The 15,813-nt window shown below is 36.7% G+C and overlaps 2 protein-coding genes across 2 annotated transcripts in view; both read right to left on the minus strand.

Annotated features, from left to right (window-relative positions):
* LOC136831479 (C-type lectin domain family 2 member L-like) overlaps positions 1 to 13,230 on the minus strand; it is a 291,313-nt gene extending 278,083 nt beyond the window's left edge. The window contains exon 1 of the mRNA XM_067091977.1: positions 13,074 to 13,230. Coding sequence (XP_066948078.1) covers positions 13,074 to 13,097 — 24 coding nt within the window. The 5' untranslated portion in view covers positions 13,098 to 13,230. The remainder of the gene's footprint in view (positions 1 to 13,073) is intronic.
* A 706-nt stretch (positions 13,231 to 13,936) lies between these two features.
* Positions 13,937 to 15,813, minus strand: part of LOC136831480 (neurofilament light polypeptide-like) — a 186,884-nt gene continuing 185,007 nt past the window's right edge. The window contains exon 4 of the mRNA XM_067091980.1: positions 13,937 to 14,301. Within this exon, the coding sequence (XP_066948081.1) occupies positions 14,069 to 14,296 (228 nt within the window). The 5' untranslated portion in view covers positions 14,297 to 14,301 and the 3' untranslated portion in view covers positions 13,937 to 14,068. The remainder of the gene's footprint in view (positions 14,302 to 15,813) is intronic.

Raw genomic sequence — 15,813 nt, forward strand, 5'->3', positions numbered from 1 at the left:
AAATTTCGCTGACAGTTCCAGCCTAGTCATCGTCGTCTTTGTTTCCAAATGTGAAGACACATCAACATCGCGTATTCGTTGTACGTATATCAAAAGATTTTGCACCCCATCATACGGCCCCGTATTCCGGAGATTTTGCAGATCAGTGAATATTTTACAAACGAAATATAACATTTTTGAGAACAAAGCAGTAGAAGAACTAATAATGAGCAAGTAAAAAATGCGCCGATTTCTTCGGCACAATCCGGTTTTATGTACAGCCGCTAAGCGTATAATCAAGGCCACCGAACATAGAGCTATCTTTAGGTGGTCTCGGTAAAATGCTGTATAAACCGAGGCCCATTAAACTTTAACCCCGGCCGGGTGGTGGCCTATCCTATATTGTTGCCAGAAGCACGATTATGGCTAACTTTAACCTTAAATAAAATTTGGTATGTTTGATGATTGGAGGGTGGATGATCAACATACCAATTTGCAGCCCTCTGGCCCCAGTAATTTTTAAGATCTGAGGGCGGACAGATAAACTGCGGACAGAATAAAGTGCAAACAGACAGACAAAGCCAGCACAATAGTTTTCTTTTATGGAAAACTAAAAATCAATAAAATGACCCTATATTTCATAGTAGGGTAAACAAAACTGCACTATTTATATTGGTACTGTGATATATAAATTTTAAATCATTATTGGATTGGAATAGCTATATTTACTAGAAATTAGGTCAGCTGATTATTTTCGTGAACTTTGAAACGATTAAGTTAAAAAAAAACTGCATTGTTTACATTGTTACGGCGATAATTATATTCTAAATGTTATGTAAATAACTCTTGGACAGGAATAGTAATAATTCCTGAAAAAAAAAATTAGGTCAGCGGATTACTTTAGAACTCTTTGAAAAGCTTGAGAAAAGGATTATTTTTGAGTGAAGGGATAATCGCCGTAAAACTAAATTCTAGTCAAAGAACATTTCATGAACAAACCAGAATTTATAAAAATTTCTTAAAAATACTAAGATGTGAACATTCTAAATAATGAGGTAATAAATAACTGACCAAAACAACCCAACAACAAAAACACCTTCAGGAGGAACGTACGCATTTCGAACCTGATCGTGCATCTCTCTCCATCTACCTGGAGCGTTAAAGGTTAGATTGGACTTGTTTAATTAATTTAGCTCCATGTACAGTCATAAATGCGCTCATTAGCCGGCGCACTTTATTTTTATTGCTTGGGCTAATTGTTTCATTCCCGGTAATGCTTCCCTTGATGATGCCGGGCTCTCCGGTCAAAATACATAAATAAACGAGATATATGAGTGTGGGCGTGAGTGAGTGGTTGAGTGAGCGTATTTCCCGCGCGCCTATAGTAAATTATAAATATAAATATAAATATATATATATATATATATATATATATATATATATATATATATATATATATATATGTGTGTGTGTGTGTGTGTGTGTGTGTATATATAATTAGTGATTAGCATTTCTTAATCTCATACAGAATTTTTTTTTTTGTGACCAATTTCTGACAAGCGAACGTTAAGTCATCTTATTCTTGGCACAACATCTGGCGTAAAACAATTAAAAAAATTACCCGAAGACATTCTAGGGAAACACCAACTGTACAACTGATGACCATTGTGCCTAACAGTTTGACTGATTTAAGAAATTTAGGCTGTGGAGCCAAGCGCTGGGGCACTTTCAGACTTTAATCGCTGAAGACGGTGAAAAGAAGAGTTGGAGAGGTTGAGCAGCTAGATAAAGAGACCCAAAAAATTAAGGAAATGAAGCAGAAGGATCTAAAGGTGGAACTCAGAGAAAAAGTTAAGTGTACCTTAGTTTAACCAGACCACCGAGCTGATTAACAGCTCTCCTAGGGCTGGCCCGAAGGATTAGACTTATTTTACGTGGCTGAGAACCAATTGGTTACCTAGCAACGGGACCTACAGCTTATTGTGGAATCCGAACCACATTGTAGCGAGAAATGAATTTCTATCACCAGAAATAAATTCCTCTAATTCTTCATTGGCCGATCGGAGAGTCGAACGCGGGCCCAGCAGAGTGCTAGCCGAGTACGATATCGACCCGTCCAACGAGGAACAGAGAAAACCCCACAGCTGCCCAAAGACGTAATACTTAGAGAGGCTGGACAGCAAGACTGAAGAAAGGAAGTGGGAATGGGGGTAAAGCAAACGGCTGGGAAGAGGGTGCAGCTATTGCCGGAAAGACGCCTACAAATACCCTTTAGTAATACCTACAGTGCTCCACGTGGGGTGCACTGGCGCAACTATCTCCCTACGGGTATTATGTCTAGCAGTAACTTTCATTATATCAGAATATGTGCTATGTTTTGCTACAGTTTATTAAGAACTCTTACAGATAGGCCTTTTAGGAACATATATACTTTACTTTAAAATAAATCAGTGCCCAAAAACAGAGGCAGAAGGCATTTCAGTAATATCCAGGAACATTTAATGGGATAAAAAAACAACAGGAAGTTTTCCATCAAAGCAAATTTATAAAAAAAATAGAAAGGTAAGAGCTTTAAGTAACTTGGGGGACCAACACTAAATTGTCACAAGAGCAATATATTAAAAGGAATTTAATTAACTACAACATCAAAGGTTTTAAAAATAACAGCGTCAGATCAAAGCACTAACATCAAAGTAATTCTAAGAGTCACAGCAACCGGACAAATCAAAGTATATCAGAGGCAAAGAAACGACTTTGAATACCAAATGACAATGGACTTTCTTTGAATACATGAAACTAAATCAAAGCAACTTCAAAGTAAAAGAATCAAAATAAAGCAATCAAGATCCAACAGATGGTCCCCCCCACCTCTGAACTTTTATTTTTTCTATTTTTTTTATTTAAGGAAAAATAAAAAGTGAAAGTAAAAGAAAGAAAATAAAAAATAAAACGTCCGTCAGTGACGATGGATGAAATTTGAAGAGGGGTGATTTGGATTCTTTTCGAAAATGCGAGGTTCAAATAGAAATTACCCACTTATCAAAGGTGTATATTTATACAGAATATTTATGCTCGCGCGTGTGTGTGCAAGTATATGTTAATTTTTCCTTCGCCTCTACAAAGGACAGCAGGAGGTTTAGAGCTGTCTAAGGTATTTTATACATACATACTGTACATACACGCATACATATAAGTATATATATATATATATATATATATATATATATATATATATATATATATATATATATATATATATATATACATAGAGAGAGAGAGAGAGAGAGATTATATATATATATATATATATATATACACACATATATATACTTATATGTGTATGTGCGTATGTACAGTATGCATGTATAAAATGCCTTTGACAACTCTAAACCTCCTGCTCTCCTTTGTAGAGGGGAAAGAAAAATTAACATATACTTACACACACACACATATATATATATATATATATATATATATATATATATATATATATATATATATATATATATATATATATATATATATATGCACACGTGTGTTTGTACACATAAATATACGCAAATTATAACCAGAGTCATCTCTCTCATATCCCACGTGACCCAGTTCTAAACTCCATTCTCGGGTAATAAGAAGCAACTGAAGACAAAAGTGAACCCACGGAAAGAACCCGTCTTATTTTAATTCCCTCTGTAAAAACACTCACGTTTATACGCTGAGCCAAGGCTAAATAAAGCACACCCCTAAATTTCCCGCCACTCCAAAACCGCTATTATACATTCGGCCTAATCCCCGCCATTCCTGAGAACATCCGCAGCGAAGCGTCGCCGCAAAGAAAAACAAAAGAAGAGCACAAAGCGAACGATGCGCTTTTAAATGCGCTCCAGATGCGTGGGAATGTGAAGGAAAATAATCTCTCTCTCTTTATTTCTTTTTTTTTTTTTTTTGTCTTAAAAAGAAACGATCTCGCTCTAAAATTCAACGTTCATTCACCTCCCTTAAATCCAAGCCCTCATTAGCCCGAAACTGAGCGATAAAAACGGGAAAACGAGTCGAAGAAAAAGAAGGAAAAACCAGACTTTATAATCCCTTCTTAATTTCATTTCCTACCTTGAAAATGGAGGCAGAAGGAAAGCCGATTATACGAGGGATGAAAACTCTTCTTATTTTTTTTCCGGGGGAAAACCGCTGCAGCTTGCTGTTTTGTTTTCCAAACCGGGAATAAAACCCGGACAATATTAATAGTGTTTGCGTTTACACAAACATTAAAGGTGTTTGTCTGTTTATAAGTATTAAAGGTGAACTCGTCTACAACACACCATATCACAAAAAATTTATAAAGCTAAACATAAATATAAATACAGAACGAGGAAGGAAAGTCTATATAGATATCAAAAACAGATAAAATTACTGTTAATAAAAAGGATGTAATTATGAATTAGGAAATACATCTAAAACCTACAGCTTTAAGAAGTGCTTGCCCACCTCCCTCCCCCACCTCGAAATGTTGTTGAAAAAAATCCGAAAATTACGTAACAATCATAATTAAATCATTGATATTTTTCGAAATTTACACGTATTAATCACAGAACCAGGTAGTGGGTCATTACCTGCATGAGGAGGATGTCACGGGAGAAAAACTCCTTTGAAAGAAGGAAAGAGAACGAAACTATTACAAGATGTCTACGGGAAATTTCAAGCAGAGTTTTTGTTATTTAATTATCAGTCAAATGCAATTCTAACTGGAAAAGTAAAATGCTTCAAGTCCAGGGGAATGGAATAAAGAATTTTGGCCAGGGCCAAGCGCTGGGACCAATGAGGTCATTCAACGCTGAAAGGGAAATTGATAGTCGAGAGGTTTTAAAGCTGTACGGGAGGAAAACCTCGCAGTTGGATTTGGAATCAGTTGCTAGGAGAGGGTGGGAATTAAGATGGAAGAAAGAATATGAATGAAGACACAGGAAAAGAAATGAAAGGGGTTGCAGCTAGGGGTCGTAGGGATGCTGCAAAGAACCTCAAGTAATACCTACAGTGCACCGCATGAGGCGCACTGACGGCACTACCCTCCTACGAGGTCAAGTCCAAGGGCCTCAGCATGGAAAGAATCCTTATTAGGAAAAAGAAATACAGAAGTAAATAATAAACTATAAATGAGAAATAAGAAAGAATAACAAAGTAAATCACAAAGATAAACACATAATTAGGATAAGGATACTAATTACTGCATCACATTCAGACACATCAAGAAAGAAACCAACGCCTTCAAAATTAGTTGAGATGAAATTTTCTACCAACTGTGAATATATTTCCTAGTACGTGATTAAGTGGTCATGCTTCTTGCCTTCAAAGCGAAAGGACCAGGATCTGATTCCCACGTACACTTCATTTATTTCCTCTGGGAGGTGACTTGGAAAACTTGAGGTAAAACTGGTCGAGATTTATACCCAGTGTTTACTTTTTTCCCTGTGTTCATTAGCATGATTTGAGATGATGTGCTTAACTGGAAAGATCGAACACTGATGCTAGGCTGGTGAAAAGAGTTTACAATTTGGGACTGTTGGAAGGAATGATTAAAGCAAAACCTAGAAACTGACAGACAGGGCATGAAAGAGGTATTAGAAGGGAGAGCTCTCAACATCCGGAAAGCAAGAAAGGTGGGCAAGATAGAGGTGAGTGGCGGAGTGCATAGGGGGATTCGATACGTTGCTGGTAAGCCTTCCGTGTAGGTGTATGATGCTGCTGGTCGCGTGGAAGTTTTCTGCACTCCGGATTTATCTTTCGGCGATAAATGGCTCCTTTCAACAGAGATAAGAACTTCTTTGTCATCTGGTGAAATGTATATTTCCGTTTCATAACTGACTGGGATGAGTCAGGGTGAGACAGTGAACATTAATTATAGATCACAAACTACTTTGATTTCTTGATTACATAAAACTTTAGCATTTTGATTAAGACTCTTTTGACGTATTAATTAAACAGATCGCTTATATCTCGATATGATTTTTTTTAATTAACCGTAAAAACGTTTGTTTGAGTAAATAAAGTTATTTTGATTGAACAAAGACACTGATATCTCAGTTTAATAATTCAGTGATTAAAAGATGAAAATAGTTTACATTACATAAAGCTAAAAGTGTAATGACTAAGGAAGTTTCTACGTTGCGACTCCATAAATTATGTATTATAATTATCTAATAATTCATCTAAAAACCTAATCTCTATAACTGTGAACCCTGACATCATCATACAACACAGATTTTCCGTACTGGGGTAAAGAAGGTTCATTATACGGTCATCGCAAACGTTCTATTAATAACATAATGATTCAAGCTGTTGATAAAATCAAAGTTTCTTTCAAGAATTCAAATACTTATTGAGGTTTCAAACAATGCCAATAAGTGAAGCTTTTCTATCATAAATCCTTCATCCCTGTTAACAAAGACTTACCTTTAAAATCGAACGCTTCGTGTATCTATGTGAGGTTTCTGATAACTTGATAAAAAATTAATTTACTTCATATCATTAATCTAAATCCTCATAAACCTAAATTCAATCATTTATGATGTTTACGATTTAACAAATGTGTCGTATTTCCAATAGGAATGATCACAGAAAAGTATTGCAACCAGAGCGAACTTGTCATCGAAGTCTCTCCAAAATGTATGAGCTTATCTACAAGGTATTTCCAGCGTCAATGAACTTATTTATGAACGAGGTATTTCCATCATGAATGGACTTATCAACGAGGTATTTCCAACGTCAATGAACCTATGAACGAGGTATTTCCAACATGAATGAACTTATCAACGAGGTATTTCCAACCTCAATGTACTTATGAACAAGGTATTTCCAACATGAATGGACTTATCAGTGAAGTATTTCCAGCATGAATGAACTTATCAACGAGGTATTTCCAACGTCAATGAACTTATCAACGAGGCATTTCCAACGCAAATGGACTTACCAACGAGGTATTTCCAACGTCAATGAACTTATCAACGAGGTATTTCTAACATGAATGGACTTATCAACGAAGTATTTCCAGCATGAATGGACTTATCAACGAAGTATTTCCAACTTCAACTAACTTATAAAGGAGGTATTTCCAACATGAATGGACTTATCAACGAAGTATTTCCAGCATGAATGGGCTTATCAACGAGATATTTCCAGCGTCAATGAACTTACGAACGAGGTATTTCGAACATGAATGGACTTATCAAGGAGGTATTTCCAACGTCAATGAACTTACCAACGAGTTATTTCCCGCTTGAAGATGAACTTATCAAGGAGGTATTTCCAAAGTCAGTGAAATTATGAACGAGGTATTTCCCGCATAAGTGGACTTATCAACGAGGTATTTTCAACGTCAACGAACTTATCAACGAGGTATTTCCAACGCAAATGGACTTATCAGCGCGGTATTTCCAACATCAATGAACTTATGAACGAGGTATTTCCAACACGAATGGACTTATCAACGAAGTATTTCCGGCATGAATGGACTTATCAACGAGGTATTTCCAACCTCAATAACTTATGAACGAGGTATTTCCAACATGAATGGACTTATCAGCGAAGTATTTCCAGCATGAATGGACTTATCAACGAGGTATTTCCGGCATGAATGGACTTATCAACGAAGTATTTCCGGCATGAATGGACTTATCAGCGAAGTATTTCCAGCATGAATGGACTTATCAACGAGGTATTTCCAACGTCAATGAACTTGTGAACGAGGTATTTTCAACATGAATGGACTTATCAACGAGGTATTTCCAACGTCAATGAACTTATGAACGAGGTATTTCCAGCATGAATGGACTTATCAACGAGGTATTTCCAACGTCAATGAACTTATAAACGAGGTATTTCCAACATGAATGGACTTATCAGCAAAGTATTTCCAGCATGAATGGACTTATTAATGAGGTATTTCCGACGTCAATGAACTTATGAATGAAGTATTTCCATCATGAATGGACTTATCAGCAAAGTATTTCCAGCATGAATGGACTTATCAACGAGGTATTTCCAACGTCAATGAACTTGTGAACGAGGTATTTCTAACATGAATGGACTTATCAATGAGGTATTTCCAACGTCAATGAACTTATGAACGAGGTATTCCCAACATGAATGGACTTATCAACGAAGTATTTCCAGCATGAATGGACTTATTAATGAGGTATTTCCGACGTCAATGAACTTATCAACGAGGTATTTCCAACGTCAATGAACTTGTGAACGAGGTATTTCCAACATGAATGGACTTATCAACGAAGTATTTCCACCGTCAATGAACTTGTGAACAAGGTATTTCCAACATGAATGGACTTATCAACGAGGTATTTCCAACGTCAATGAACTTATAAACGAGGTATTTCCAACATGAATGGACTTATCAGCAAAGTATTTCCAGCATGAATGGACTTATTAATGAGGTATTTCCGACGTCAATGAACTTATGAATGAAGTATTTCCATCATAAATGGACTTATCAGCAAAGTATTTCCAGCATGAATGGACTTATCAACGAGGTATTTCCAACATCAATGAACTTATGAACGAGGTATTTCCAACATGAATGGACTTATCAGCAAAGTATTTCCAGCATGAATGGACTTATGAATGAGGTATTTCCGACGTCAATGAAGTTATCAACGAGGTATTTCCAACGTAAATGGACTTATCAACAAGGTATTACCAAGCTCAATGAACTTATGAACGAGGTATTTCCAACATGAATGGACTTATCAACGAGGTATTTCCAGAATGAATGGACTTATCAACGGGGTATTTCCAATGTCAATGAACTTATCAACGAGGTATTTCCAACGCAAATGAACTTATCAACGAGGTATTTCCAACCTCAATGAACTTATGAAAGAGGTATTTCCAACATGAATGGACTTATCAACGAGGAATTTCCAACATCAATTAACTTATGAACAATGAATTTCCAACATGAATGGACTTATCAATAAGGTATTTCCAACCTCAACTAACTTATGAGCGAAGTATTTCCAACATGAATGGACTTATCAGCGAAATATTTCCAGCATGAATGGACTTATCAACGAGGTATTTCCAACGTCAATGAACTTATAAACGAGTATTTCCAACATGAATGGACTTATCAGCAAAGTATTTCCAGCATGAATGGACTTATTAATGAGGTATTTCCGACGTCAATGAACTTTTGAATGAAGTATTTCCATCATGAATGGACTTATCAGCAAAGTATTTCCAGCATGAATGGACTTATCAACGAGGTATTTCCAACGTCAATGAAGTTGTGAACGAGGTATTTCCAACATGAATGGACTTATCAACGAGGTGTTTCCATCGTCAATGAACGTATGAACGAGGTATTTCCAACATGAATGGACTTATCAACGAAGTATTTCCAGCATGAATGGACTTATTAATGAGGTATTTTCGACGTCAATGAACTTATGAATGAAATATTTCCATCATGAATGGACTTATCAGCAAAGTATTTCCAGCATGAATGGACTTATGAATGAGGTATTTCCGACGTCAATGAACTTATCAACGAGGTGTTTCCAACGCAAATGGACTTATCAACAAGGTATTACCAAGCTCAATGAACTTATGAACGAGGTATTTCCAACATGAATGGACTTATCAACGAAGTACTTCCAGAATGAATGGACTTATCAACGGGGTATTTCCAACATCAATGAACTTATGAAAGAGGTATTTCCAACATGAATGGACTTATCAACGAGGTATTTCCAACATCAATAATTAACTTATAAACGATGAATTTCCAACATGAATGGACTTATCAACAAGGAATCTCCAACCTCAACTAACTTATGAACGAAGTATTTCCAACATGAATGGACTTATCAACGATGTATTTCCAACGTCAATGAACTTATCAACATGGTATTTCCAACCTCAATGAACTTATAAACGAGATATTTCCAACATGAATGGACTTATCAACGAAGTATTTCCAGCATGAATGGACTTATCAACGAGGTATTTCCAACGTCAATGAACTTATCAAAGAGGTATTTCCAACGCAAATGGACTTATCAATGAGTTATTTCCAACCTCAATGAACTTATGAACGAGGTATTTCCAACATGAATGGACTTATCAGCGAAATATTTCCAGCATGAATGGACTTATCAACGAGGTATTTCCAACGTCAATGAACTTATAAACGAGGTATTTCCAACATGAATGGACTTATCAGCAAAGTATTTCCAGCATGAATGGACTTATTAATGAGGTATTTCCGACGTCAATGAACTTTTGAATGAAGTATTTCCATCATGAACAGACTTATCAGCAAAGTATTTCCAGCATGAATGGACTTATCAACGAGGTATTTCCAAAGTCAATGAACTTGTGAACGAGGTATTTCCAACATGAACGGACTTATCAACGAGGTATCTCCATTGTCAATGAACTTATGAACGAGGTATTTCCAACATGAATGGACTTATCAACGAAGTATTTCCAGCATGAATGGACTTATTAATGAGGTATTTCCGAAGTCAATGAACTTATGAATGAAATATTTCCATCATGAATGGACTTATCAGCAAAGTATTTCCAGTATGAATGGACTTATGAATGAGGTATTTCCGACGTCAATGAACTTATCAACGAGGTATTTCCAACGTAAATGGACTTATCAACAAGGTATTACCAGCCTCAATGAACTTATGAACGAGGTATTTCCAACATGAATGGACTTATCAACGAAGTATTTCCAGAATGAATGGACTTATCAACGGGGTATTTCCAACGTCAATGAACTTATCAACGAGGTATTTCCAACGCAAATGAACTTATCAACGAGGTATTTCCAACCTCAATGAACTTATGAAAGAGGTATTTCCAACATGAATGGACTTATCAACGAGGTATTTCCAACATCAATTAACTTATGAACGATGAATTTCCAACATGAATGGACTTATCAACAAGGTATCTCCAACCTCAACTAACTTATGAACGAAGTTTTTCCAACATGAATGGACTTATCAACGAGGTATTTCCAACGTCAATGAACTTATCAACATGGTATTTCCAACCTCAATGAACTTATAAACGAGATATTTCCAACATGAATGGATTTATCAACGAAGTATTTCCAGCATGAATGGACTTATCAACGAGGTATTTCCAACGTCAATGAACTTATCAAAGAGGTATTTCCAACGCAAATGGACTTTCAATGAGTTATTTCCAACCTCAATGAACTTATGAACGAGGTATTTCCAACATGAATGGACTTATCAACGAGGTATTTCCAGCATGAATGGACTCATCAACGAGGTATTCCCAACCTCAATGAACTTATGAACGAGGTATTTCCAACATGAATGAACTTATCAACGAAGTATTTCCAGCAGGAATGGACTTATCAGTGAAGTATTTCCAACGTCAATGAACTTATCAACGAGGTATTTCCAACGCAAATGGACTTATCAACGCGGTATTTCCAACGTCAATGAACTTATGAACGAGGCATTTCCAACATGAATGGACTTATCAACGAATATTTCCAGCATGAATAGATTTATCAACGAGGTATGTCCAACATGAATGAACTTGTCAGCGAGCTATTTCCAACATGAATGGACATATTAAAGAAGAATTTTCAACATCTATGATCATCATCGAGGTATTTCCTACATGTATGAACTTAACAACGAAGTTTTACCAACATCAATGAACTTATCCTAAAACCATTTCCAATGTGAATGAACTTTTGAACAAAGTCATTCCAACGTGAATGAACTTTTCAACAAAGTCATTCCAACGTGAATGTGCTTTTAAACAAAGTCATTCCAACGTGAATGAATTTGTGAACAAAGTCATTCCAACGTGAATGAACTTTTCAACAAAGTCATTCCAACAAATTACCTTATCAAAGAAGTATTCCCAAATGAAGAAACTTGCCAGTACAAGATTTCCAAAATTAATGAACTTACAAGTTAAGTTTATTTCCAACATAAATATACCTATCAAGAGTGTTTTGACGAGTGAACTTATCAACAAACAGTCCCTCACAGGAATGAAATTGTCAAGAAAATATTTCCAGCACGAGTGAATCTAACAAAAAAATATTTCTGACACTACTGAATTTGTCAACATAATATTCTTGCAGGAATAAACTTATAAACATCAAAACAATTTCAACAAATTTAACCTATCTTATTATTTTGGCGCAGAGGCGGGCCTTCTGCGGCAAACTACAGCCTGAACATACCTTGAGTCTGGATGTATAATACTTTTTTGCATTTTTCTTACTTTTAGTTTTCTGTAAAAGAAAACTATTGTGCCGCCTTTGTCTGTACGTCCGCACTTTTTCTGTCCGCCCTCAGATCTTAAAAACTACTCAGGCTAGAAGACTGCAAATTGCTATGTTGATCATCCACCTTCTAATCATCAAACATACCAAATTGCAGCCTTCTAGTCGCAGTAGTTTTTATTTTATTCAAGGTTAAAGGTAGCCATAAACGTGCATCTGTCTGCGATATAGGACAGGCCACCACCGGGCCGTGGTTAAAGTTTCATGGGCCGCGGTTCATACAGCATTATACCGAGATTATACGCTGTACAGAAAACTCAATTGCGCCGAAGCAACTGCGGCGCATTTTTTACTTGTTTATGTTAGGTTACCATCTGTGTAGTCTTTTGCTTGTTGCTCGGCGTCACTGATCTGGGCAGTCACGACGTCACGTATCCCCCAGTTACTGAGTGCGTCCGCACTGCAGTAAAACATGTCACATACATATGTCGGCCACTTGTCGCATATATATCGCAAACAGTTTGAAAACAACAAGTAACGAACCTTAGGCAAATGCTAGATGGTCGTATGAAGCACTGATTAGGACTACCAATCAGTCGCTGACAACCTGTTTGTGATGTATGTACGATAAGTAGCCGACTTTTGTTTAGTAGGTTTTACTGCAGTGTAGACGCACCCTTAGACCTACTGTACATGCATCAGAGGTATTACAAACACTACTGCAATTACAACTAAAACTGTCTATTTCCCATTCTACATAAATCATGTTCAGAAAAAAATTGACAACACTTACCTTTGCTGGATAGTAGATAAACATCTTGAATGCTTTCGGTAGGCTCTTTCAGTGACAAATTTTGAGGTATTGTTGTAATTAGGTGGAGTTTGGTAGCTAGTAGGTATGGACGGATGAATCCTATTGGCTGGATGCAATCGCGTGGATGGAACGCTGATCAGCTATTGGTTGTTACGAAAGTCCTTTAAATCCTCAGAAACGTGGTAGGGATATTCTGGAGACTAGTAAGAATACAATGATTGACAATGCACCTTCATTTATAAGCAGTCAATCAATTTCTGCCAGCTGCTTCTTCACGATCCTTGCATGCTGTGTAACGTGAAGATTGATTGGTCTAAATTATTCACAGGTGCGTGTTATCCCCCGTAACGCTGGTTAAAACTGCCTTCTTCTTCTTCTTCTTCTTCTTCTTCTTCTTCTTCTTCTTCGTCTTCTTCTGAGCGTCTTTCTGCTAATGATGGTCTTTCCAGTTGCGGATATCTTTTAAATGATCCAGAATATGAAAAAAATCTAATCAAGAACACGTGTGCACTGGCGGATTAAGTTTTCAGACAGTCTGTACCAGTTGTGGTTTAATATTTAACATACTTCATATCTAACCATGATGTTAAAAGCCGTTCTGGAGGTGATATCCATTTCAATCTGGCACAATAAAAAAAAATGGGCTCTTCGCTTCACAAGGAAATAGACGAATAAAAATGGGAAATGGTCCAATAAAAAGAGCGTCATCAATTTCGCCTGTGCCTCTAATCTGCTGATAGTATCGCTCAACGTCAGCGCAAGAAAATACACGTCAAAGAAAACGGGATCTTTCAAGGGTAAACTGAGGGAGAGGTTACTTAGTGCTAGGGGTGACTAGAATGAAGTGAGATTTTCTATTTGATTAACTAGTTGCAAGCTTCTAGCGAAAAGCGAAAATCAACACACACATCTAGGGCCCATTTCAGACGACACTTCACACTAATTATAGAAATGGGACTTGAGGCTCTTTTGGGCTACTTGTTTTCGTCATCATCTTCCTCTTCATCACCGGATTCCTTCTCTTCCTCTTTCTCACTCTCAGCCTCCTTCTCTCCTTCGTTCTCCTCTTCTTTCTCTTCGTCCGACTCCGTTTCTTCCTCCTCTGAGCCTGAGCCTTCTCCCTCTTGTTCTGCCTTCTCCCTGCGTCTTTCCTCTTCCTCCCTGGCCTTCTTCATGTGGTTACGGGCGCCTTGGTGGAACATAACGCCTGGAAGAGAGAGAGGAGAAAAAAAAGAGAAGGATTTAGTGTGATATATCAACAACGTGATCTTAGAAATTAAAAAAAAAATGTGAGGATATATAAAGAGGAGGTAGAAATTCTGCGGGAATAACGTAGAAAAGATGGAAATGTAAGAGGAGAAATTCCGACAGAAATGAAATGATATTCACGGGGAAGTTATCACAAAGATGAAGGGAAATTCAAAGGAGAAGAATACAAGCAAGAAAAGCGGCTTAAAGAATGAAGATAACTTCAGGTAAAATATTTTCGATTAAAGGCATGAGAATTTACAGGGATTCTCAGAAAGGAGAATGTAAGATTAGAAGTCATCACAGGAAACGGCGAGAATCTGTAATAAGAGATTAACATAGACAGATATGAGATGAGAAATTATCATAGGAAGGCAGAGGAGTGTCAAAGAAAGATGAGACTATTTAAAGTGAGAAATGATCGCAGCAGAGTATGAGACTATAAAAGAGGAATAATCAAAAACAGGAAATAGAATGTAACTGAGGAAAGAAAAAATTTGGACTTTTCAGAAGAGAATTATACAATATATATGAAATTTATTATTATATAAACTAATAGGAAGAAATAACATCAATAAGGATCAATAGGATATAAAAATAATCATCCATTCTGTAAATATTCATCAAGATATCATCCATTTCATCAATGCAATTTCCTACGAAAACAACGATCTATATAACGAAAAAGAAAGAGAAAAAAACAGAAAAATTTATAGATAACATGAAACACATACAATCTGCCATGAGAACAAGAGAGAACTGAACATCCCTCCTATTTAAAAATGTTTTGAGGTACAGAAACAGCGTCAATTAAAGAAAAATAAATAAATAAAACTGGAAACTTACAAAACCGGTATGTTATTTAGGGGCGTGCACAAGGGGGGTGCAGCTTGGGATGCCTGCCCCCTGCCATTTTTCTACTTCATAGCTAAGGTGCCCTTTTTGTTAGAAATAATAATTAAATTGGATCATATTATCCTTGCAACATTTCTTCTTTTTATATAGATCATATATTATCATATAACTGTAGCATATAAAACACGGTAGATTTCATTTTCAAAAACTACGGGAGCGCCCTTTTTCCCACTCGAGCCCCTGCCCTTCTGAAAGTCTGTGCACGCCCCTGACGTTATTATTTATGCTGACAAGGTCGTTTTTAAAGACATAAGCGAAAGAAAAATATCAACGGTGTATAAAAGCATTTAACAAATAAAAAACAAGCAAACGAACGAACACCGTCGGAAACCAATCACCCCCCTCCCCGACCCTCGCCTCTTCCCCAGTTCGTAAACAAACTTCATCATGAGTTCCGGATTTCTATGCCCTACTGTACAAACAAATGTCTATAGCCAGCAAGTCAGACAGTGTACCGACTGTATAAAAAGGACAACTGTACGCACATGTACACGTTGGTTTCCTGTGCTACAAACACAACGTTGCTATGCTAATAACAATGCACTAATTGCAGGCA

The sequence above is a fragment of the Macrobrachium rosenbergii genome, chromosome 48 (assembly GCF_040412425.1).
Source record: "Macrobrachium rosenbergii isolate ZJJX-2024 chromosome 48, ASM4041242v1, whole genome shotgun sequence".
NCBI classification, from domain to species: domain Eukaryota; kingdom Metazoa; phylum Arthropoda; class Malacostraca; order Decapoda; family Palaemonidae; genus Macrobrachium; species Macrobrachium rosenbergii.